The 22,668-nt window shown below is 50.9% G+C and overlaps 1 protein-coding gene across 1 annotated transcript; it reads right to left on the bottom strand.

Moving 5' to 3' along the window:
• Window positions 7,808–18,528, bottom strand: KRT79 (keratin 79). Its single transcript, XM_013963776.2, has 9 exons — window positions 17,959–18,528; window positions 15,859–16,079; window positions 14,740–14,800; window positions 14,524–14,619; window positions 10,933–11,097; window positions 10,600–10,725; window positions 9,427–9,647; window positions 8,689–8,723; window positions 7,808–8,460 (listed from the first exon to the last, which is right to left on the bottom strand). The coding sequence occupies exons 1-9, from the start codon at window positions 18,433–18,435 to the stop codon at window positions 8,255–8,257; spliced, it is 1,608 nt and encodes a 535-aa protein (XP_013819230.2). The 5' UTR covers window positions 18,436–18,528; the 3' UTR covers window positions 7,808–8,254.

The following is a 22,668-nucleotide window of genomic DNA, read 5'->3' as shown; positions in this document are numbered from 1 at the left end:
GAGAGGCCACTGCAGTGAGAAGGCCATGCACCCCAACAAAGAGTAGCCTCAGCTCTCTGTAATTAGTGAAAGCTTGTGCACAGCAACAAAGACCCAGGGCAGCCAAAAATAAATAAACAGGTTTTTAAAAGACTCAGCTTGGCTTGATGCACAATTATTGAAAACCTGCTATCTGCCAGGCATGGAGCTGGAGGCGAAATACAGGTGACGCTGCCTCAGGACCTTACATTCCTTGTTGGGACTCCAGCCTGCATTTACCAGATTCTAGGTCGGCGTTCTCCAGCCTGGGTCCTGGCTGTGCGTGCCACCCTACTCCATTTGCTGCCAGTCGTTTGCTTGGCTCACCAGGACAGGCCACGGCTGTTTCCCCATAGCAGTCTCAGCATTCGGGGCAGGAGCGGGAAGAAGGGGGTGATGGGGACACTTTTGGCAGGATAATGAAACCTCTGAGCCCCTTCTCAGAGCAATGTTTTCAAATACAATACCCTAGTTTTAAGCTCGAGCTTAAAGTGTTTCCCACTGAGTGCAGTGGATCTGTGTTCAAATCCCACCTGTTGCTACTAACTGGCTGTGCGGTCTTGGGCAGGTCACCTAATTTCTCAGAACCCATAGATCATAGACGATCTCACAGATCATGAGATGATGTACCTACAGTGCCTGGTACACGCTAGGGCAGGAGACATTCATTCTTACATCCTGCCCAGGCTTCGGTGTCGCCACTTTTGAGGAGAAACCAGATGAATCTTCATCTCTCTTCTCAATCTCTAATGAGACTGCTATCCCGAATCTGGGGAATGGCAGTGAAGAGGGCATTCATGATTCCCGCAGGCCCGAGCTGTCCCTGACCAAATGAAAGCTGGCCGCTGCAGAAACCAGCAGCCCTGGACTTCCCTGGAGGCCCAAAGGCTAAGAATCTGCCTGCCAGTGCAGAGGACAAGGGCTCAACCCCTGGTCCAAGACAATCCCACACGCCACGGAGCAACTGAGCCCGGGCGCCGAAACTACCGGGCCTGCGCTCCAGAGCAAGCCACCACAATGAGAAACCCTCACACTGCGACAAAGAGTAGCCCCCACTTGCTGCAACTAGAGAAAGCCCTCACAGGAACGCAGACCCAGTGTAGCCAAAAATAATTTAAAAAGAAAAAAGCAGCCCCTTCCACGCAAAGAGACTGAGGAGGCCCGTGGGATGAGAAGGTGCTGCATGGATCCAGGTCATGGGAACCAGGCTGCAGGAAGACTGGACTGGCTGGGATGTCTCTTCTCCAGCCAGCTCCTCTCTCCCCACCCCCAAATTCATTGCCTCTCCCTGCCCTCCTCTTCCTCTACTTCTCATCCACACCTCACCCTCTGTCCCCATCTACCTCTGCCTTTGCTGGGCTCTCTATGCACCTGCCCAGATGGCCTCTAAGCAAATGAGTGATTGGAAGGGCTATGGCAGGGAGGACAGGAGACACCCCCCTCAACTGGGGCTCCATCAAAGGTCCACTGGAGAAGCCCGAGCCATGGTCCATCCACCTGTAGTAGGTGAGCGTTCTAGAGCCAGGACCATCTCCTGTGAAGGTCAGGGTTGGACATCCTTCTCTCTATGAGTATTTATGGAGTGCCATCTTTGTGCCAGGCTCCGTGCTGACTGCTTTATATACATGTGATCATGTAATCTTCCTAGAAGCGCTCTGTAGTCAGCATCACAAGCGTGCTTACAAATGATGACTTGGAAGACCCCGGGGAGGTGAAGTAGCCCCCAGGGTCACACAGTGGTGCAGCTAGGACCCCAACTGACATCAGTCTATTCCCAAAGGCTCTGCCCTCCCTGGCCTCTCACCCATACCATCCTGCCTGATATAAAGTCAGTTTGTCTAATTTGTACAGCAGTCAACCCAGATTTGGGCACCTGAGCAAACCTTGAACCAACAGTTCAGGTCAAGGGGGTTCTAAGTGCTCAAGTATGCCAGGGTTTACTGATTTCCACCCTAGTGGGCATGGCTGAGGCTGTAGCTGAAGGAGCAGGGAACACCCGGAGCCACCCTCTAGGGGAGCTGAGGTCTGATTGTCTGCTTTTCCGCCCCGAGGGTGGGAAGGGGCAGAACCCAGGGCTCAGAACCCTCACCTGCCTCACCTCCCACTCATGGCTCGATCCTCCTGGCTGTCTCTAGGGGTTGACGAGGACTTTTGTGGCTAGGAGGAGGGTTTTCCTCCACAGAGATGTAGCCCCATGGTGTCTTGTGACGTGTCCACTGTGTCTTATAGTCTATAGCTCTGACCCCAATACAGGAGAATGCTGTATCCTTAAGGTGTGTCTAAAACAGAAAGCCAACAGAGGTGGAAGGGACTTTAAGGGAAATAATCTATAATATATAATCAATCTTATTTTGTGCCTGTGGGACACCCAAGCCATGGATCCTCAATGGAGGTACTGCTCGTCACGCAAACCCTAAGTTGAGGCAGAGGTCATCCCTCAGACAGAAAGATGAGGGAAAGGCTGCCTGGCTTTCCAGGTGGCAGTTACTCTCCCAGAGAACTGCCATCCTGTGCTGGACGCTGAGCGCTGTTCTTGTAAGAATTCCCTTCCTCACAACAACCCAGCTAAAGGGGGTCACCAGGCTGTTTAGAGCTACAGACAACCAAGGTTGAGAGAGCTTACATAATTTGACTGAGATCACACAGCTAGGAAGTGGTGGAGGTAGGTGGCCAGTCCTGTCCATCTAACTTCAAAGCCTGTGACCTTGATCTCTACACCCCAATGGTTTATATCAGAATCTGCAGGAAAAACAATTATATGGGAACGTTGACCCGTAGCTTGTGGTCCACCAGAGCAGCCACAGGGCCTTGGCCAGCACACTAAATGTTCTATCCCTGCTTTTGAGAAGGAATGTTGATCAGATCATGTAGCCCTGTCCTTACAAGTACCCAGTAAGATAGGACCCTGTTATAGGGGGCCAATTCTGTGTCCTCCAACTAGGTCCAAATTAGCTAAATGACAAATCCTGCAATAAACCCAAACCAAACAGAAAGAAAGTTCTAGACTAGAGCGCTATTCTGCGGCTCGTTATAAAGTCAGAATTCCCAGAAGTTCACAAAACCCTTGGACTATAGCCTGTAAAACTCAAGGCAGCATGCCCTCAGTGTACAAGAGAGCCCTTTCCCCCAAGGGAGAAAGGCAAAGAAGAGTTTCCATCCATGAAAAAGGGAAGGATGCTTCCTGCAGCCCTGGGCCAGAAGTAGGAAACTGGACCAGGTGACTCTACCTGGCAGCAACAGCTAAAATCCGGATCCCTGCCCCACCTCCACAGCTTCCACTCTTGTCCTTGTGACCCTTCCTCAACTGGCAGCCGTTCCCCATCTTGTCAAAGAGGGATGAGCAGCTGACAGGGGTTTGGAGCAGAGCGGAGGGTGTGTTTGCCTGGGGCTTTGTGGGTGAGGGAGGTAAGCCCTGGCATTCAGTCCTGGGATTACAGGGATCCCAAGTCTTTTATTCTTAGCCCCAGACCTGGTGTGTGGTGTGGGAAAGCACCTCCGCCCTCCCTGAACGGGTTGGTGCCCTCACCCTGTTCAGTCACCCAGCCTCAGCCTCCCCTGAGTCACTCCGTGGGGAGCCAGAGCCAACTTGGGGATCATAAATTCTACAGAAAGGACCAGTCAGCATTTTGGAACGGGGACAGTGAGGGCAGAGAGAGGGTGGGGAGCCCTTAGAATCGGGAAGCGGGGTCTATGCACAGTCCCCCCTTTCCCAGGGGCAGAGAGCATTTCTGGTCTCCCCCACCCCCTGGGGCATGTGTCAGCAAGGGTAACCCAACATGTTCTGGCAGCAAAACCATTCTTGTCATCAAAAACAAAAGCGCAGCCCCATTTGTAAAACAAGTAAAAGAGGAGATGCTCTGATTGGTGCAGAGGAGGGAACTACGAAACTTCTTGCCTGCTGGCCTCTCCCGGACCCCTTGAGAGCAGCCCCTGGGGTCCTGAGTCTCCAGAAATTCAGCCTGGAAACCCCTGTGTCTGGGCCATTCCCAGATTTACACAAGTGTTTCTAAGTAACATAACAATTTGTCCTTAGTGGCTCTTCCTGGCCCATAGTATAATCTTTGAGTTTTGTTATTTGATGAAACTGTTTCTATTTCTTAAGTCCTAAATATAATTTCATATCTTTTTGCCTTTTCATATTGTTCATGGGGTTCTCAAGGCAAGAATACTGAAGTGGTTTGCCATTCCCTTCTCCAGTGGACCATGTTTTCTCAGAAGTCTCCACCATGACCCTCCCGGGCCTACATGGCATGGCTCCTAGTTTTATTGAGTTAGACAAGGCTGTGGTCCATGTGATCAGTTTGATTAGTTTCCTGTGATTGTGGTTTTCACTCTGTCTGCCCTCTGATGGATAAGGTTAAGAGGTTTATTATGGAAGCTTCCTGATGGCAGAGGCTGTCAATCCTAAAGAAAATCAGTCCTAAATATTCACTGAAAGGACTGATGCTGAAGCTGAAACTCCAGTACTTTGGTAACCTGATGCAAAGAAATGACTCATTGGAAAAGACCCTGATGGGAAAGATTGAAGGCAGGAGGAGAAGGGGACAACAGAGAGTAAGATGGCTTGATGGCATCACCGACTCGATGGACATGAGTTTGAGCAAACGCCGAGAGTTGGTGACGGACAAGGAAGCCTGGGATACTGCAGTCCACGGGGTCACAAAGAGTCGGACACAACTGAGCAACTGAACTGAACTGAAGTGAAATATAATTTCAATAAAACTGTTTCTCTGTTAGGATATATACATAAAGTGAAGTCACTCAGTCATATCCAACCCTTTGCGACCCCATGGACAGTAGCCTATCAGGCTCCTCTGTCCATAGGATTTTCCAGGCAAGAGTGATAGAGTGGATTGCCATTTCCTTCTCCAGGGGATCTTCCCAACCCAGGGATCGAACCTGGGTCTCCCACATTGCAGTACCGTCTGAGCCACCAGGGAAGCTTAGGTTATATACATATGTGTATGTGTATAACTGAATCACTTTGATTTATACTTGAAACTACACAGCACTGCAAATTAACTATGCTTCCTTTTTTTTTGTTAATTATCTGATTACCACTTCCAGTTGGCTGAATTGAAACTGTGAGAGTGAGCACCCTTGCCTTGTTCCTGATTTTGGAGGAAAAGCTCGTGACCTTCTACCTTGAGTGTGATGTTAGCTGTGGGCTTGTGATAAATGTTGAGGTATGTTCCTTCCATACCTAGTTTGTTGATAATTCTTATCATGAGTGGGTGTTGAATTTCTTCAGATGATTTTTCTGCATGTATTCAGATGACGCAGATCCCTGGGTCAGAAAGATTCCCTGGAGGAGGGCATGGCAGCACACTCCAGTATTCTTGCCTAGAGAATCTCATGGACAAAGGAGCCTGGCGGGGTACAGTCCATAGGGTTGCAGAGTCAGGCATGACTGAAGAGACTTAGCTCGAAGCATGCACATTGAGATAATCATATGATTTTTTTTTATTTTTTATTCTGTTAATGTATCACACACTGATTTGTGTATGTTGAGCCAACCTTGCATCCCAGGGATGAATACCACTTGATTATGGTGTGTTATCCTTTTAATGTGCTGTGGAATTCCATTTTCTAGTATCTTGTTGGGAATTTTTTTGTATCTATAGTCATCAGAGATATTGGTCTGTAGTTTTCTTTCCTTGTAGTGTGCTTATCTGGCTTTGATGCTAATCCCATGAAATGGGTTCGGGAGTTTTCCATTCTCTTTGGGGTTTGGAGAAGTTTGAGAAAGGTTGACATGAATTCTTCTTTAATATTTGGTAAAAAAAAAAAAATTTGCCAATGAAGCCATCTGGTCCTGGAATTTTCCTTGTTGGGAGACTTTTAATTACTGATTCAATATCCTTACTGGTAGTTGATTGGTTCAGATTTCCAGTTTGTTCCTGATTCAGTCTTGGTAAGTGATATATATCCAAGAATTTATCCCTTTCTTCTAGGTTGTCTAATTTATTGGCATATAGTTGTTCATAACAACCTCTTATGATCCCATGTATTTTTTATAATTTCATTGGTTTATTTGTGGCTGAGCTGGGTCTCCGCTGCTTTGCCCGGGATTTCTCGAGTTGTGACAAGCTGGGGCTGCTCTCATTGCACTGAGCTTCCCATTGCAATGGCTTCTCCTCTTGTGGAGCGCAGGCTCTAGATGCATGGGCCTCAGAAGTTGCAGCACGTGGGCTCAGGAGTTGTGGCACACACGCTTAGTTGCTCTGCAGCGTGTGGAACCTACCCAGAGCAGGGATCGAACCCATGTCCCCTGCATTGGCAGGCAGATTCTCACACACTGTTCCACCAGGAAGTCTGATCCTACGTGTTTTTGTGGTATCAGTTGCACTGTCTCCTCTTTCTTGAATAATTTCATTGATTCGGGCCGTCTCTTTCTCCCTTGGTTAGTCTAGCTAAAGGTTGTCAATTTTGTTTACCTTTTCAAAAATCCAACACTTAGGGGGTTTTGTCTTTTCCACTATTTTCCTGTTTCCTATTTAATTTACTTCTGCTCTAATCTTTATTATTTCCTCCTTTCTTCTAAATTTGGACTCACTCTGTTCTTTTCCCAGTTCCCTGAGGTGTAAAGTTAAGATGTTTATTTGGGTTCTTTCTATTTTCTCAATACCTGTGTTTATAGCTATCAATTTCCCTCTTAGAACTGCTCTTGCTGCCTCTCATAAGTTTTGGTGTGTTGTGTTTCCATTTTCATTTGTCTCCAGATATCTTTTTATTTCCATTTTAAAATTTCTTCTTTGATCTGTTGGTTATTGGAGTTGTTTGGAGTGTACTGTTTAATTGCCATGTATTCATGAATTTTCCACTTTTCCTTCTGTTATTGGTTTCCAGTTTCATACTATTGTGGTCAGCAAAGACGCTCTATATTATTTAAGACTTTTAAATTTGCCAAGACTTGTTTTATGTGCAGCATCGGTGATATAGCGGTGAGCATAGCTGCCTTCCAAGATTTATTTTGTGGCCTAACACAGGATTTATCCCAGAAAGTGCTCCATGTGCACTTGAGAAGAATATACATTCTCTTATTGGCAGGAACATGCGGGGTTTTATGGATGACTGGATGTGAGGGCTGAAAGAGAAATCATCTCACTCCAAGATGATGAGCTGGGGACCAGAAGCCAGACGTAAGGGAAGTAGTTCCTGCCAAGGCTCTTCTAAGCCAGATGCTTTACACACGTTTCCATCACACCCGTTTTAACAAAGGAGGAAGTTCAGTCGCTCAGTCATGTCCGACTCTAAGACCCCATGGACTGCAACACACCAGGCTTCCCTGTCCATCACCAACTCCCAGAGCTTTCTCAAACTCATGTCCATCGAGTCGGTGATGCCCTCCAACCATCCTCTGTCTCACCCTCTGTTGTCCCCTTACAAAGGAGGAAAGTGAGGCCCAAAGAGGCTAAGTAATTTGCCCAAGGTCAGCTAGTAAGTCGTAGAGTCGGGATTTAAACCTATTGTGAAGCCCAAGACCTCTCCACTGAACACATGCTGCCTGCCCTGAGAGTTGGCAGGGGGCACAGTAGCATTAGGGGAGGGGCTGGGCAATAGACAGCTGCTGGGAGCTGGGTCCTGCTGGGAGCTACTTACATAGTCCCTCCAACTTTCTCCAGGAGGAGAGTAAGAGCCAAAGCCTACAGTGGTGATGGTACTGAACTAATGTGCTCTTAGTAAGATTGAGATATTGTGAGCATGCGGTTGTTGCTGCCTAACCATCACTGAGTTAATCAGTTGACAGTTTCTGTTTTCTGGGCAGAACAGACAAGCCCCAGACAGCTAGCTGCAATTGCCATTTATTGAGATACATCACAGCACAGACAGGGGAGGGGAATGTAGGTAGATTCAGGGAGGGGGTGGCCTGGTGGGAGACGGGAGACCACTTCTGACTTTATCCTCCCTCAGCCTGACCTGAGCCCAGAGCAGACGAGCAGCAGAGGTGAGAGAAGCTGAAATGGCCTGGGGAAATCCAACCTCCTCTCCGTGGTCAAAATATCGTCCCCAAATCATCTAAACACATCCGCAAACTGGTGGCCTTAACCACCCCTCCCATCCTGTTACAGAACCAAGGAGGAAATCTGGGTAGATTTGAGCCCTTCCCAAAATGCAGATCCCATGCGCAGTCTGGCATGCCTGTACCCTGGGTCAGTGGTCCTGGGGCTATTCCTGCTCCTGAGGATGGGGAGCGGGGAGAGAAGTGCAGGGGCCCCAGCTTGCAAGACAGCAGCTAATACCTCCGGCTGGACGTCTTGACCGTGGTGGTCTTCCGCAGGATGGAGGTGCCCCCAGAGACAGGCCCTCCCTTGACAGTGCTGTAGCCTGCACTGGTGCTGAATCTGCCCTTGCTGGCCCCCCCACCCCCACCCAGGGTGATGCCACCCCCGAAGCCAGCCACACCGCCTCCGCATACAGTGGTGGAGTTGCCTATCACCGCTGCAAGAGAAAGGGTCTGGGTGAGGCGGGGCAGCTGTGTCAGGAGAGGATCTAGGGCTTCCTGACATCAATGAGTGACCGGAATGAACTCAGACAGTGGTGCCCTGGGAAACCGGGGGCAGGGGGCTCATTCTCTGGGACCCCCCGAACCTGTCTCCAGGGCTCAAGGACAGATTGAATGGACTGAGCAGAGGACTGGGGCCGGGGCCGGGGCGGCAAAATACTCACAAATGCTGACGGCACTGGGACATTCTCCAGACATCCTGGGGGAAACAGACAGGCCAGGTGAAGGATCAGTGGTCCCAGGAGCCCAAGTAAAAACCCTGTCTCTCCCTCTCATTGTCTTTACAATAAATCAACTCAGTGGGCCTTGAGACTCTCAGGAGCCGGAGCCACATGACAAAACCAGGGCACCAAAGCTTGGCCCAGGGCTGCCCTGGCACCCTTCTGCCAGGTCCTAAAGCCAGTGTAGCAGAGAAAGCAGAGATTCAGTAGGCCAGGCAGCTCCATCCTTCTTCTGCCCTCTCCTCCCTCCACACTTGGACCATAAGCAGCAGCCCCTGCTCCAATGGGATGGGAAACAAAACCCACTCCACAACAGAGCTGCCCGTTTCCTGGCTAAGGTGACTTTCTCTGCATCTCATGCCCTCCACAAGAACAGAGATGATGAATTTGTTTTCGAAGCTTCTGCCAGGGTCAGAATCTGGTGTTGGAAAAGAAAACCCTGTCCCCTGTTGGCCTGCCAGACACCATGAGGATTACTGATGGTAGTGCCAGCCAGGGAGACACACAGCGAGGCCCTGAACACAAGCAGGAGAGTCTCAGGTGACGAGCTACGAGCCCAGCTCCACGGTTGCTCCCTTACCCTCCTCCCCTGACACAAGAACCAACTACATGGGATCTCCCACAGGGCAGAGCCGGAAGACCTCAGAATCAGGATGGGGAACGGGGTGGGGGGGCACCCACCTGCCCTCCTCACTCTCCAGCAGCTTGCGGTAGGTAGCGATTTCCACATCCAGGGCCAGCTTGACGTTCATGAGCGCCTGGTAGTCACGCAGCAGCCGGGCCAGGTCTTCCTTGGCCTGATACAGGGCAGCATCCAGGTCCCCAAGTTTCTTCTGAGCATCTTTTAATGCCAGCTCCCCATGCTGTTCTGCATCCATGATGGCAGTCTGCAGCTGCTGGCACTGCCGAGGGCATGAGAGGTATTGGGCACACCCTCCAGGGTCATTGCATCCATCTCTCTGCCCTTAAACTAGACATCACCATCCCCAGCTCCCCTGACTGCCGCCCCAACTGAGAAGAAAGGAAAAGAGAAACATCCCTCTAAGAGAGGAGGTGATACTATACGAACAAGGTCATGTAGCCCAAACTGGGAAAGTTCTTACTGAAGTCTAATCTTAAGGCCCTCCTGGGGGCTTTCCTGGTGGTTCAGTGGTTAAGAGTCTGCCTTGCAATGCAGAGGACATGGGTTTGATCCCCAGTCTGGGAAAATCGCACGTGCTGAGGAACAGCTAAGCCCATGTGCCACAGTTACCGAGTCCGAGCACTCTAGAACCCATGTTTCACAAGAGAAGCCACCGCAATGAGAAGCCCGTGCACCGCAATGAAGAGTAGTCCCTGCTCTCTACAACTAGAGAAAGCCCGAATGCAGCAACAAAGACCCACCACAGTCAAACAACAAAAGAATGAAAGAAATCTTAAAAAAAAAAAAAAAAAAAAAAAAAAACCTTCCTGCTGCAACGCACCCCAGTGCCACAAAAGAGATAAAACAAATCATACAAGCTCACCATTAACCAAATGCTTCGCTCTGCTCTTTGGAGGAGCCCATGCCTTAGATGGAGTTAGCAACTGTGACCTGGACTCTTGAATGCTCAGACTCCTGCTCTGACCTTTTGGAGATAGGATCAAGCTTCTTGGAGGGGGCTACTCTACCACCAATATGCTGTGTGATCTTGGGCAAGTCCCTGTCCCTCTCTGAGCCTCAGTTTCCTCTCCTGTAAGAGGAGCTTCTTGATCTTATTGTTCCAGCATTTGTTTCCAGCGTATCCCATCCATGGGGAGAAGAACAGTCCTTACCCTTGAGCACATCTCTGCCAACACCCAGGCCTGACCCTCAGGCCCCCACCAGAGGCTCACCTGCTTCTTGACTGCATCTGCCTCCCCCTGCAGCCTCTGCACAGTGCGGGTGAGCTCAGCGATTTCATTCTTGGTGTCCCTCAGGTTGTCCCCATGCTTCCCAGCGGTCACCTGCAGTTCCTCATACTAGAGACCAAAGAAATGGCAGTGAGCTGTCAAATCATTCCAGGCCCACCTGGGTAACTGGCCCCTGGACCCACCCTCACGGCTGGATGAGTAGGCTGGATGTGTCTGGCCGCAACCTCCGAGGAGTCCAGGGGCCCAGGCACCTCACCAAGGGGAAAGGTCTGGGTGCAGGCCCAACCCACACCCCTGAGCCAGCCATTCTCTCACCTTGGTCTGGTACCAGGACTCAGCCTCAGCCCTGCTCCTCTGGGCAATCTGCTCATACTGGGCCTTCACCTCAGCGATGATGCTGTCCAGGTCGAGGTTGCGGTTGTTGTCCATGGAGAGGATGACACTGGTGTCAGACACGTGAGTCTGCACTTGGCTCAGCTCCTGCAGAAACGGATGTAGCTGTCTCCAGCACCCCTGTCCCAGGCCAGGGGAGCAGGGGTAGGGGAGTGATTTTGGCATCAGAAGGACGTGCTCCCGCCCCTCCAGGATCCACCCTAAAAGGAATCTATGGTTGCCAGCAGAGTTTCAGTCTTTCCAGCTGGAAACAGGGCTCCCAGTTGAATAGACCCCTTTCTTGGTATGGATTTGCAGGCTTCCAAGAGCCTAAGGAAGGAAGGAGTGCATTCTAGCTGTTACCAGGCCCTGAGCCAGCAGGCTCACCTTTAATCCTCAGAACCCCTGGGAGGCAGGCAGGGCCACAGCTGGCCCACAGGAGGTTGTGCTGTGCTGGGCTAAGTCTCTTCAGTCGTGTCCAACTCTTTGCGACCCCATGGACTATAACCCACCATGCCTCTCTGTCCATGGGATTCTCCAGGCAAGAATACTGGAGTGGGTTTCCATTTCCTCCTCCAGGGGATCTTCCCGACCCAGGGATTGAACCCACGTCACCTGCGTGTCCTGCATTAGTGGTGGGTTCTTTACCACTGGCGTCACCTGGAAGCCTATATATGTACATACATGTGTGTGTATAATCAAATCGCCTCACCGTATAACTGAAACTAACACAATATTGTAAATCAACTATATTTCAATTTAAAAAATAAGAAAGAAAGGACTACCAAAGCCAAAACTGATATCTGTGTAGAAATAGATTTAAATGGTCAGATTAGACTGGCTTTTAAAAGGTGGAATGGGTTGGAGGTGGGGGCCAGGCAGAAAAGACACAAGCTTTGAAGACAGACAAAGCTAAGTTCAAATGCCTGTCTGACATTCACCAGCTGTGGTACTGAGGTCCTCACTAAGCCTTACAAGGCCTCAGTCTCTTTTTCTGTAAAATGGTCATGATAATACCTTCATAATGTAGTTGATCTGAGGATTCAGATTCATACATGACCCATGGTGGGTGCTCAGTAAAATGCATTATTTGACCAGTCTTCTCCAAAGGTCAGTCAATATGCCCATGAAGCATGTGCCACAGATGAAATCATTGTCGCAGTCGTGCGTTGCCAGCATTATCTCGCAGCATCACTCATCACCGTCCCTGGCTCAGGGTCCCTCCACAGCCCCATGCCAGAGTGTGGTCCTGAGGAAAATTAACCTGGAATTTTTCAGACAAGAGGCAAACACTATCTACCAAACAGCACCAAGAGTGGATAAGGATGTTCTTGCTAGGACTAGAGGATAAAAAGGGCAGGCTTTCCAAAGAAAGAGCGAATGCAAGTGGAGAGAGAAGAACTCTGTGGCGTTAAGGTGTGAGCTTTTTATCTATGCATGGGGAAAGGAGCCAGAGAGATGAAGTGATGGCATCGAAGCAAGGGCTGGATCCCACAGGGACACCCCCCCCCCAGGCCAGAGGGAAGCCACAAGTAACTTCTGCCCTGTATGACATGCCAGGGATTGGTGGTTGGCCTTCTGAATTTCCTTAAGATCTAGCTTCACCAAAACCAGGCCATAAAATCGATTACTGAGTGCTGTGTTAGCCATCACAGCTGGTATGCAAGCAAGGGAACAACTGCTCTGGTCTTCACTCTTACCTCCCCAGGAGCCACCGGAAGTGGCCCTGGCTTGGTCACTTGGTCAGCTCGCCTTCCTTGCTCACCTCCTCACCTCGTTCTCCCACACACTTGATGCCTGGTTCACCGGCTGCTCCCCAAACACACTGCTCTTTGGCACCTCAGTATCATGGTGCAGGCTGGGGCCCCAGTTGGCAGATTCTACTTGCCCCTTCTTTACAAATCCCGTCCTTCCTTCAAAATCCAAACTGCTGTCTCCTCTGAAACTCTCCCAGCCCTCCCAGGAAGAGCCAGCCACAGCCTGTCCCATGCAGCTCACCTGTCCCAACATGGCTCCCAGCATATGATATGGAAGCCTGCAGAGGCAGACTGTCCGGCCATAGCTGTGCAGAAGGCACTCAGCAATATGCAGCAAGTGGACAGGGAACCGCAGAGGAAAGGAAAGCTTTTAAGACACTAGGAAAGCCAATTCCTTCCCATTGAGAGAAAAGGGCCTGGGCACCCTTGACCTGTCCTAAAAGAGAGACCATCCTAAGAGAAGGGAATGAGGAAATCCCAGATGGTGAATGACCATCAATGATCCCAGTAAAGAAAAAGCTAGGGAGACACCTAAGAAATCAGCAGTATGACACAGAACACTCCCCAGCAAGCTCATCCTGAAGGACACACAGAGATGTTTGAAGGAGAGCAGCACAGCCAAGGATGAACATGGGGAGTTCATCCTCAAGGAAATGCAAAGGTCAATGGATAGCGGCCTTTAGATAAGCTCTAGGCAAGAAGAACAAGAAGGCAGCATTGGGCTAACCCTACAGACAACCAGGCAAAGCCAACAACTCTACTCCTACATCGTTTGCTCTTTCCTATCAAGGGAAACAGTCAGTAAACTGAAAAGGGCAGGATGCTTGGGAAGAAATGGAAGCCAAGACAGATACCGAGAGTAGGAAAGGCCTTGGCCTTGCTGACAACATCAGTGGTCCAGGCCAGGGGAACAAATCCTAGGACCTCATGGCCATGGCTAGGGAAACAAATACCCCTGGAGATCCGTGAGAAATACGGTAGAAGAGATTCCAGAACCTGAGACATGGAAATATCCTCGTTTTCGAAGGGGAGACATTTAGACTTCTCCAAGTTAAACTTGACATAAATCTCCCATGAGCCTCTAGAATGAACTCTAAACTGTGTGTGAAAGGCATGGAGCCAAGAAGACACCCCTAAGGAAAAGTCAAGCCAAATAGATTTTCTTTTATGCCTGTATTACCAAACCACGAAAGATCCCATGGATGTATTTGACCAAGACTCTTTTTTTTTTTTTTTTTTTTGGAAGACATCGTCTTTGGAAATGCTTTCACCTTAGTCTTCAAAGCCCCTTTGTTTCCTGGAATCCCTCCTAAATTCTGCAGTTTACCTGCTACCCACTCCTCACCTCCTGCCCTAACTTGGAATTTCAATCCCCACTCTCTACCCATCTGAAATCCTCCATCCTTTGCTCTGTTACAAACTGGGCAATAAAGAACACAGTATAACAAACAGTCCAAGGACGAAGTTTTAACTCCACAACTGCCTCTAGCTAGCTATGAGAGCATGGACAACTTACTCAGAGCCTCAGAGTCCAAGACTATAAAATGGAGACAATAACAGTACCTATATTACAGAGTTGTTGAGAGGATTATATAAAAAACTTAGCCCAGTTCCTGGCCCATCATAAGCACATAAGACATGGATGCTAGTATTGATTAAGTGTCCAGATGCTATATTCTATCAGTGAAGTTGCGCTACTGAATTCTGATCAGACTTCCAGGAGGAATCCCCAAAACTGTATCAGAATGTAAGTATCCCTGTCCATTGGCTATCTCACCTCTTCATAGAGATGCCTCAGGAAGTCCATCTCCTCCACCAGGCGATCCACCGTGCCATGCAGATCCATTCGGCCCATGTATGAGGCATCTACATCCTGGGGAGAGAGAGAGGAGGGCAGTGGGCTCAGCCGCCAGGACTCTTGCCCCTCTCCAAGTCAGCCCAGCACCCTGGCAGATAAAGACCACCTGCCCCCACTCCCCGCCACCCTGCTCACCTTCTTGAGGACCACAAACTCATTCTCTGCCGCAGTGCGCTTGTTGATTTCATCCTCATACCTGTTACACAAGGAAGACTCAGCCCAGTTCACCTTTTAAGACACTGAACCTAGTTGGCTTTAAGGAGTCCCTAATGGGTCCCACAAAGGCCAAAAACACCTTTGGGGAGCAGTTCTGTAATGCAGCCAACCAATGGAGAAACTGGGATACAGTCTGTAAATAATCCACCCACCCTTTTTGAGAAACTGAACACAGTATTTGTGCAATAATATGGCAACTGAGAGCGGCCATCTCTTTGAATCAGAGCTCTTGGGAAGCTTTATGGGAACAGGTAAAGACGTGTCAACAGTGGCTAACCTCTGCATTCACCTTCTACAACAGGATGTCATTGAAAACGCCAACTTCTGTCCAGTTGCTTTCACTGAGACTTTTAAGATTTTTAAATTGCCAGTGTCAAGCAGTGGGGAAAGTTATGAAAGTTTATACCTTAAACTCATAAATATACAGCTCAACCAGTCATAATATGTGAATTTACGTAGTACATTATTTGCATCTTGATTCAAATAAACTGTATTTTTAAAATTTATGACGCTAATGGAACAAGGGCAAATTCAATCATTGATTAGATGGTTGATGATACTGAGGATTACTGTTTTGAAAGATTTAGGTGTCCTTATGGCATTGTGTTTATATATTATGAAGTCAAGTTACACAGATGAACCTATGAATACATCCAGTAAAAATGCTTGTGAGTGAAATGACTTGGATGAATGAGATTTGCTTCAAGACAATAAGGGAAGAGGGAAAGGGAGTGAGTAGGGGTATAGACAAAACAAGATTGGCTGTGAGTTATAATTATAAAAGCTGGGTAATGAGACTACAAAGGCTCATTACACTTTTCTCCCTATCTTATAATAGTTTGTAAAATTACGACACACTGTGACAGCCCTCCAGGAGGCCATGGGTCCAGAGCCTGAGTCCCCATGGGAAACAGCTCTGTCTGAGCACCCACCCAGCTGGGTCCTAGGACCCAGGAATGGGGTGGCCCTCTCCAGGGAGATTCCCCATGCTGCCCCTCCCCGTCCACACGTGGCCACAGTTGGTCCAGCCCGCCTCACTTGGTCTTGAAGTCCTCAGCAAGATCTTGCACATTCCTCAACTCTGAGTCCAGCCTCCCCCGCTCGCTCTGGAGGTTGTCCAGCTTCCCCCGCAGGTTGTTGATGAAGCTCTCGAAGAGGGGCTCCAGATTGTTCCTGGTGACGCCTGATTTCTGACCCTGCTCTTGCAGCAACGCCCACTTGGTCTCCAGCACCTTGTTCTGCTGCTCCAGGAACCGCACCTGAGCCAGAACAAGAAGGGTGGGCTGGGGCCTCCCCCAGCCCCAGAAGGAACCAAGACCAGGCTCATTGTCACCATCCATCCTGACCAGGACACACCATGGGGCAGTGCAGGGTCTATGCCTTGCTTTGGGGAGGAGTTCCTGAGGGAACCATCTTTGCTGAAAAAGACAGTTCGATCCAATGACAAGGACTCTAAAGGGTTAATGAACATAAAAGGTCCAATTCGGCCATTTACTGGTTGGTGACAATCAAGTCACTTCTCCCTGGGTCTCCTCTTCTCATGTATCCTGGGTAAATCACACTAAATCAATGTTTCTGAACCCTAATTCTGCATTAAGATCAAAACTTTTAAATGCAGATACATCTATAGTATATGTGTGGATATATATGTACATATGGATATATACAAATATACCTCCAAGGAGGGAAAAAGAAAGCAAAAGTGACAAAATGCTAAAAACTGGTAAACCTGGGTGAAAAGAAATATAGGAATATATTGTACTATCATTGAATCTTTTCTGAAAACTTGACATTTTTTAAGTTTTTAAAATACGAATGTCCAGCCCTATCTCTATAGACTTAGAAGTGTGCTCATGGTGAGAGCCCCCAGGGGGATTCTCTGCCCAACCAGGCTTCTAAGACACCAGACACTGACAAACTGTCAGGCCCCCAGGTCCTAGGCCGTGATTCTGAGAGCCTGAGAGGGTTTGCTTCTTTGACCTCTGGGACAGTCCCACAGAAGAACCAAAAGTCACTCGGGGAGACGGTGAGGGGTTGGGCGAAACAGCTTGCTTCATCCTTTGCCATCTGGCCTCTCCGGATCCCACCTCCACAGCACCCCAGGCCCATGGGTCCGTGGCCCCAGGGCACCATGCAGCAGGTGTACCTGCCAGGAGCAGTGACCTCTTAAAGCCATGAACTTGAGTCCCGGGCCCCCCACTGCCTCCAGGTGATCCTGGGCAAATCACTTCGTCTCTCCAGACCTCAGATTTCTCTTTTTAAAAATAGACACACTGTCAGCCAGACTGGCTTCTCATGAAACACTGTGGGTATCAGATGGGAAAGGGGGCATCAGGGTCCTTTGGAAACCCACAGATCACTGAACCAAGGTATGGTCATCCACCAGGATTCTCCTCATCATGGGCCCACTGCCTGGGGGCCTTGGGGGAGTGGTAGACTATGCGGCCAAGTGGGCCTGGAAATGCCAGACATTAGCACAGGAGCTTGCCTTGTTGGCCTGGGGGCCAGAGAAGGGGTCAGGATACCCCTGATCTGAGGCAGGTCAAACTGCATATTCCTGAGTCATGGCGGCCTGTGACCAGTGAACTCACGTCCACCCCACCCTGAGCTTCTTGGGTGGAACAGAAAGGAAGAATTGGAGAAGCCAAAAGGAGACTTCCTCTGGAACTCCCCACCGCTGCACTGTGTCCTGATAACGTTTTTGTCCTTAGAACTCCTCCAAAACTAACAGAACAGGCAATATGGGGTTCTTGGGGACTTGACACTCAGGCCAATTTTCCCAGTTAAAAAAATGACAGGAAGCAGGAAGGGCCACCCCACTAAGAGGAATAATGAGGACAATCCACTATTGAATTGTACAATAAGGCTGCTGTGTAGCCCCATTAATGATGACTGCAACACCATCAAGCTGGGCTGGGCCAAAAGGCCTCGTGAGTGCAACTCGAGAGTCATCATCACTTGCAACTAAAGACCATCCAGCCACTCAGGTCCAGGCATCCCAGAAGGGCTTCAAAAGTCACTCCATCCATCCCCGCCCCAGTGCACATGGGTTGCAACAGCCTCCGCCCTGCCCACCCTCTCTCAGGGGCCCAGCTTGCACTCCTCAGCCCCTTCCTGCCTCCTTCCACCTGGGCCCACCTTGTCGATGAACGAGGCAAACTTGTTATTGAGGGTCTTGATCTGCTCCCGCTCCTCCGTGCGCACCCGCTGGATCTCCGGGTCGATCTCCACGTGGAGGGGGGTCAACAGGCTTTGGTTGACGGTGACCTGCTGGATGCCACCAGGAGGACAGACGGGCCCCAGCATCGGCCTGCCAGCCCCCAGGCCCATGTAGGCCCCACCGCCAAGGCCAAAGCCTCCGAGCACCCGCCCTGCCGAGGCCCCTCCAGCCATGCTGACCGAGATGCTCTTGCTGCCCCCCAAGTTATAGAGGCTCCGGCTCCCAAAGCCACCCATGCTGGGGCCACAGCGGGGCCCCCCGCCACTGCCACTGTTCCGGGACACAGTCACCGAACTGAAGCTGGTGCGGGCCCGGGAACCACCCGCACCACTGGCTGAGCTGGAGCTGAAGGCCCCTTTGGTGGAGTATGTCTGCCGAGACACGGAGGATCTCATCGCTGCAGCGGGGCCAGATCAGACAGGAGAGCTGGGAGGGGGCACAGTGAGCTGCTGGGCCACTGGTGGGCTTTTTATCTTTTCCCAGCTGGGCTGGCTCCTGGGCTCCACAGACACTCCTGCCCCATCGCCCCAGGAAGAGAGGGAGGGGCCTGAGGGCCGGGGGTGTTCCTCTCCCACTGCAGGAGGGAGGGGCTGCTCCCAGTCATCACCTGAGCTCCAGAGCTGGGGCTGAGCCAACTGTCTGGGGCCGCATGCCACCTCCTTCTCCCCCACTAGGGTGCTCCTGACTTGAAACAGGATGATACGGGCTCCCAGGGCCACCCCCACCACCCAGTGGCTGACTGATCTCCTCCCACCCAGCCCTGGTGGCCGCTCTGAGTCTTTGGGGCTCTGTCTAGGGTTGGTCCCAGCCCCTGTGGTAAGCCAAGGCCCCAGGGCCCAGGCTGTGCGGGTGGTGGGGGCGGAAGCATTGGGCAATGGGCTGTGGAGAGGGTGCCCGGGCCTGCTCCAGTCCTGCCGTCCCAGCCCACAGCCTCGGAGACTTCTGGCAGGTCCAGGCTGGGGCCACAGGTGCCAGTCTGGGTTGGGGATAGCTGGTTCTTTAATTGTACGCTGGCAGACTGTCTGCCCGGTAGAGAGCCTATGCTGGGCAGAGGGGACACAGGACAGAGAGGGTCCCTGCCTGACTCAGAGGCCTGGGCACTTGATAGTAAGGAGGTAGAAGGGCCAAAGCCAGGAGATGAGGGAGACAAAGACTGGGGGTTTCAACAGCCACCTGAGTCCCCCTTGGCAGCATTCCTTCAGAAAGGCCCAGCCATTTCGGGAGGAGTTGAAAGTGGGTGGAGCACACACCCCACCCTGGCTGGACATAGTACAGATTCAAAAAGCGTTGGAACTTCCCTGGTTGCCCATTAGTTAAGACTCCATGCTTCTACTACAGGGGACACAGGTTCAAACCCTGGTCGGGGAACTAAAATCCTACATGCTGCAAGGTACAGCTGAAAAAAATAAGATGTCTCCAACAAAAGCCCCATGAAGTCTATAGATACCCCCAACATCCCATCTTCCCAGCCACAGAGCCCAGGGTCTCGATCCAGAAGAGGCCGGAGGGCTCCTCAAATCACTTCACAGGGTCTCGTCCGTACCTACCACCTTGGGCGGCTGGGACCAAACACATCCCTGAGGAAGGACATGGAGATGTAATGTTAGCCAGCTGTTAGGACAAAGAAGTGGTGAGGATGTGCCACTGACTACCCACCTCAACTCTCGGCAAGGAAGTGATCCCAGAAGGAGAGAGACTTGCCCGAAGAAAGGAGCAGGGACAGCTCTTGCTGGGGCCCCCACACAGCTGCCAGGGCCGGGATCGGGGTTCCAAAGGAGAGGACAAGGGACCACCCCTCCTGCCCCAGGAAACAGGCAGAGAGCAGGTGCTCTGGGCCCAGAGGAGGCTGTGGGATGGTTTCTAGGCGGCTGGGAGGCTCCCAGTTGCCTGAAGGAGTTGAATCCAGCCTCCTAGGGCTTCTCTGGTGGCTCAGATGATAAAGAATCTGCCTGTGATGCAGAAGACCTGTGTTCAACCCTGGGTCAGGAAGATCCCTTGGAGAAGGGAATGGCTACCCACTCCAGTATTCTTGTCTGGTGAATTCCATGGACAGAGGAGCCTGGCAGTTTCCATGGAGTTGCAAAGAGTCAGACACAGTAGGGCAACTCACACTTTCACATTCCCACACCGGATGGGGGTGAAGATGCTCCCAGAACTAGTCCCTCAGTGGCCAGGAAAGGGTTTTTTCCTCCCTGCTTGGAGTCAGGACACCAGGCATTTGGGGGAGCTGAGCTGGGAAGGTGAACCCCCACTGAGCTGTGTGTCCTTGGGCAACATTCAACTTCTCTGGGCCCCCCGGCCTCTGCTTATGACCAGGGCCTGTCAGGGAAGTCCTTTCAAAAGCACTGGCCCTCCATCCCAAGACTGAACCATCACTTCCTGCTGAGCTCTGTGTCCTGTCCCTGAGGCTGTAACCCCTTCTTCAGCTCCCTTATCTCTTCCCCAGGGAGCATGGGAGGGGAGACAGTGGCAAGTGGGGAAAGGAGTGATGTCAGCCATCTGAGTAGGCACAGCAGGGTGGTGGGAGCAGACTTGGCCGCAAACACACCCTCCAGCCCTCCCCAGGGACTGACACCCTCCTGTGTTTACCTGGCACTCAGTGCCAAGGTGTGTGCCGGGGGCTGGTGACAGCCACAGAGGAAGCCCACAGTTACTATCGGAGACAGTCTCACCAGCCCCAGCCCAGACAGTGTGGGAGCCACTCCGCCTTCTCCAGTCTGGCTCTCCACTCATCTTTATACAGGACACCCCAATTCAGACCTTTCTTCCATAGCTGAGGAGGCATGGCTCCCTCCCCACCTCTGCTGCTTGAACCAAGGGCCTCCATCTTTAGAGACCCTCTCCTGTCCAGGGCCCCTCCCTGCACAGGACACAGGAGCAGAGGGGACAGAATGCTGCTGCTGATATAAAAGGGATGAGGCGAGACAGCTGATGGCATCAACCTGGCACCCAACATGGGCTGAACGATAGGAAAGATGCAGCGGTGAAGAAAACGGTCACTGCCCAGGGCAGGGTTTTCTCATCTAATAGGAACAATTATTATAGTCAGCACTTATTGAGCACTCACTACAGGGCAGATACTTTCAATACAAAAACACCTTCGAAACAAAAACATCCAGTCCCCGCACTGGAGGTTCTCCATAAGCATCCTTTCTGCTCCAGTTGATTCCCCGACCTCCCTGATCCCTGCAGGCCACTCCCTGGCTCTCTGGCTTCCAGAGGTGGGTGGGTTGGCCCAGGAGGGGGGACATTAGCATGAGATCTGGGAGACGTGGGAGGTACTTCCTCCCAGCCCCCTCCCTGCTCCAGGGGTGGCTGCCTTCCTCCATGCTTACAGCTTCTACCTATTCCTACATCTCTACCACCCAACCAGTCATCCACTCTTTTCCTCATCTCTTCAGCTCTACACCGAGTCACCATCCCCTCCTGATTTTCCTGGGACTATCCCACTTGAGCCCCTTCCCTGGTGGCTCAGATGGTAAGGAATCTGCCTGCAATGCAGGAGACCCCAGTTCAACCCCTGGGTTGAGGAGTTTCCCTGAAGAACGGAATGGCAACCCACTCCAGTATTCTTGCCTGGAGAATCTCCATGGACAGAGGAGACTGGAGGGCTATAGCCCATGGTGTCGCAAAGAACCAGACATGACTGAGCAACTAACATGCTTGAACATCCTCCTTTAGCACTGAAAATCCCACACCCCAGAAAACCTCTATGCCCTGGACAAATCAGAGTTTTGCCACCCTTGCCAGAGGGGAAAGAGGGGGGTGATGGGAGTGGCAATCTTGGGAAGAAGGAAAAGCAGGGATGAATGGAGCTGTCCTTGGTTGGGAACAGAGCCTACTGTAGGCAATTAACTAGGGAGCAAGCTATGAGAGCTACTTAAACATCAGTGGGGATGGAGGAGATGGAGGGCATACCAGGGAGCATAGTGGAGGGTTGGAAGGAATCCCTGAATAATCTGATTGATGTGAGGTGTGAGATGCCCACAGGACCCACTCAAACAATGCAGATACTCCATTAATTGCCTTCTGAGGAGAGTGAGCTGGGTACGTGCATAGCTTTTGTTTTGTGGGGTGGGGGTGGGGGAGGTGAGCTGTGCAAGCCTGGGGCAGAGCAGAATGGCTGAGAATTGCTGGAATGAGTGGCAGAGAAGCTGCACTTTGCCGAAAGGAACTTTTGTCTCTGCCTTGCAGCCTGTCCTCTAAATGCCCTTGGAACACATGTATAAGGCTATGGCTTAGCTTCGGTGCTGAATTAACCTGCCCAGGAGAAGCGGCAGGTTAAAGTTCTGAGGTGAGAGACGGAAGTGAGATAACAAGACCCAAGCTTACCACCCTGGGTGGAGCTAGAACCAGCACATCACTGGGAGGAGACTGGAAGAAGCAAGAGGACACAAAAGGACCTCAGCACAAATCCTGATCTCCCAACCCAGGTATGTGAATTAGCTGTAAAGGGCCAGTTACCAGGAAATGGCAACCCACTCCAGTATTCCTGCCTGGAAAATCCCATGGACAGAGGAGCCTGGTAGGCTACATACAGTCCATGGGGTTGCAAGAGTCAAACATGATTAAGCGACTAAACCACACTCTGTCCCTGGAAATCAAGGGCTCCAAGAAGGAAGGTCTGG

Source organism: Capra hircus, chromosome 5 (genome assembly GCF_001704415.2).
Source record: "Capra hircus breed San Clemente chromosome 5, ASM170441v1, whole genome shotgun sequence".
NCBI classification, from domain to species: domain Eukaryota; kingdom Metazoa; phylum Chordata; class Mammalia; order Artiodactyla; family Bovidae; genus Capra; species Capra hircus.
This window is presented reverse-complemented; position numbering and strand designations above follow the sequence as displayed.

What these genes read in the sequence shown, in the direction of transcription:
- KRT79 (XM_013963776.2), bottom strand. Translation starts at nt 18,435, where the DNA reads ATGAGATCCTCCGTGTCTCGGCAGACATACTCCACCAAAGGGGCCTTC. An exon ending in TTGCCTCGTTCATCGACAAG is followed by an intron (nt 16,080 to 17,958) that starts GTGGGCCCAGGT and finishes GTTCTGGCTCAG; the next exon opens with GTGCGGTTCCTGGAGCAGCA. An exon ending in GCTGAGGACTTCAAGACCAA is followed by an intron (nt 14,801 to 15,858) that starts GTGAGGCGGGCT and finishes CTTGTGTAACAG; the next exon opens with GTATGAGGATGAAATCAACA.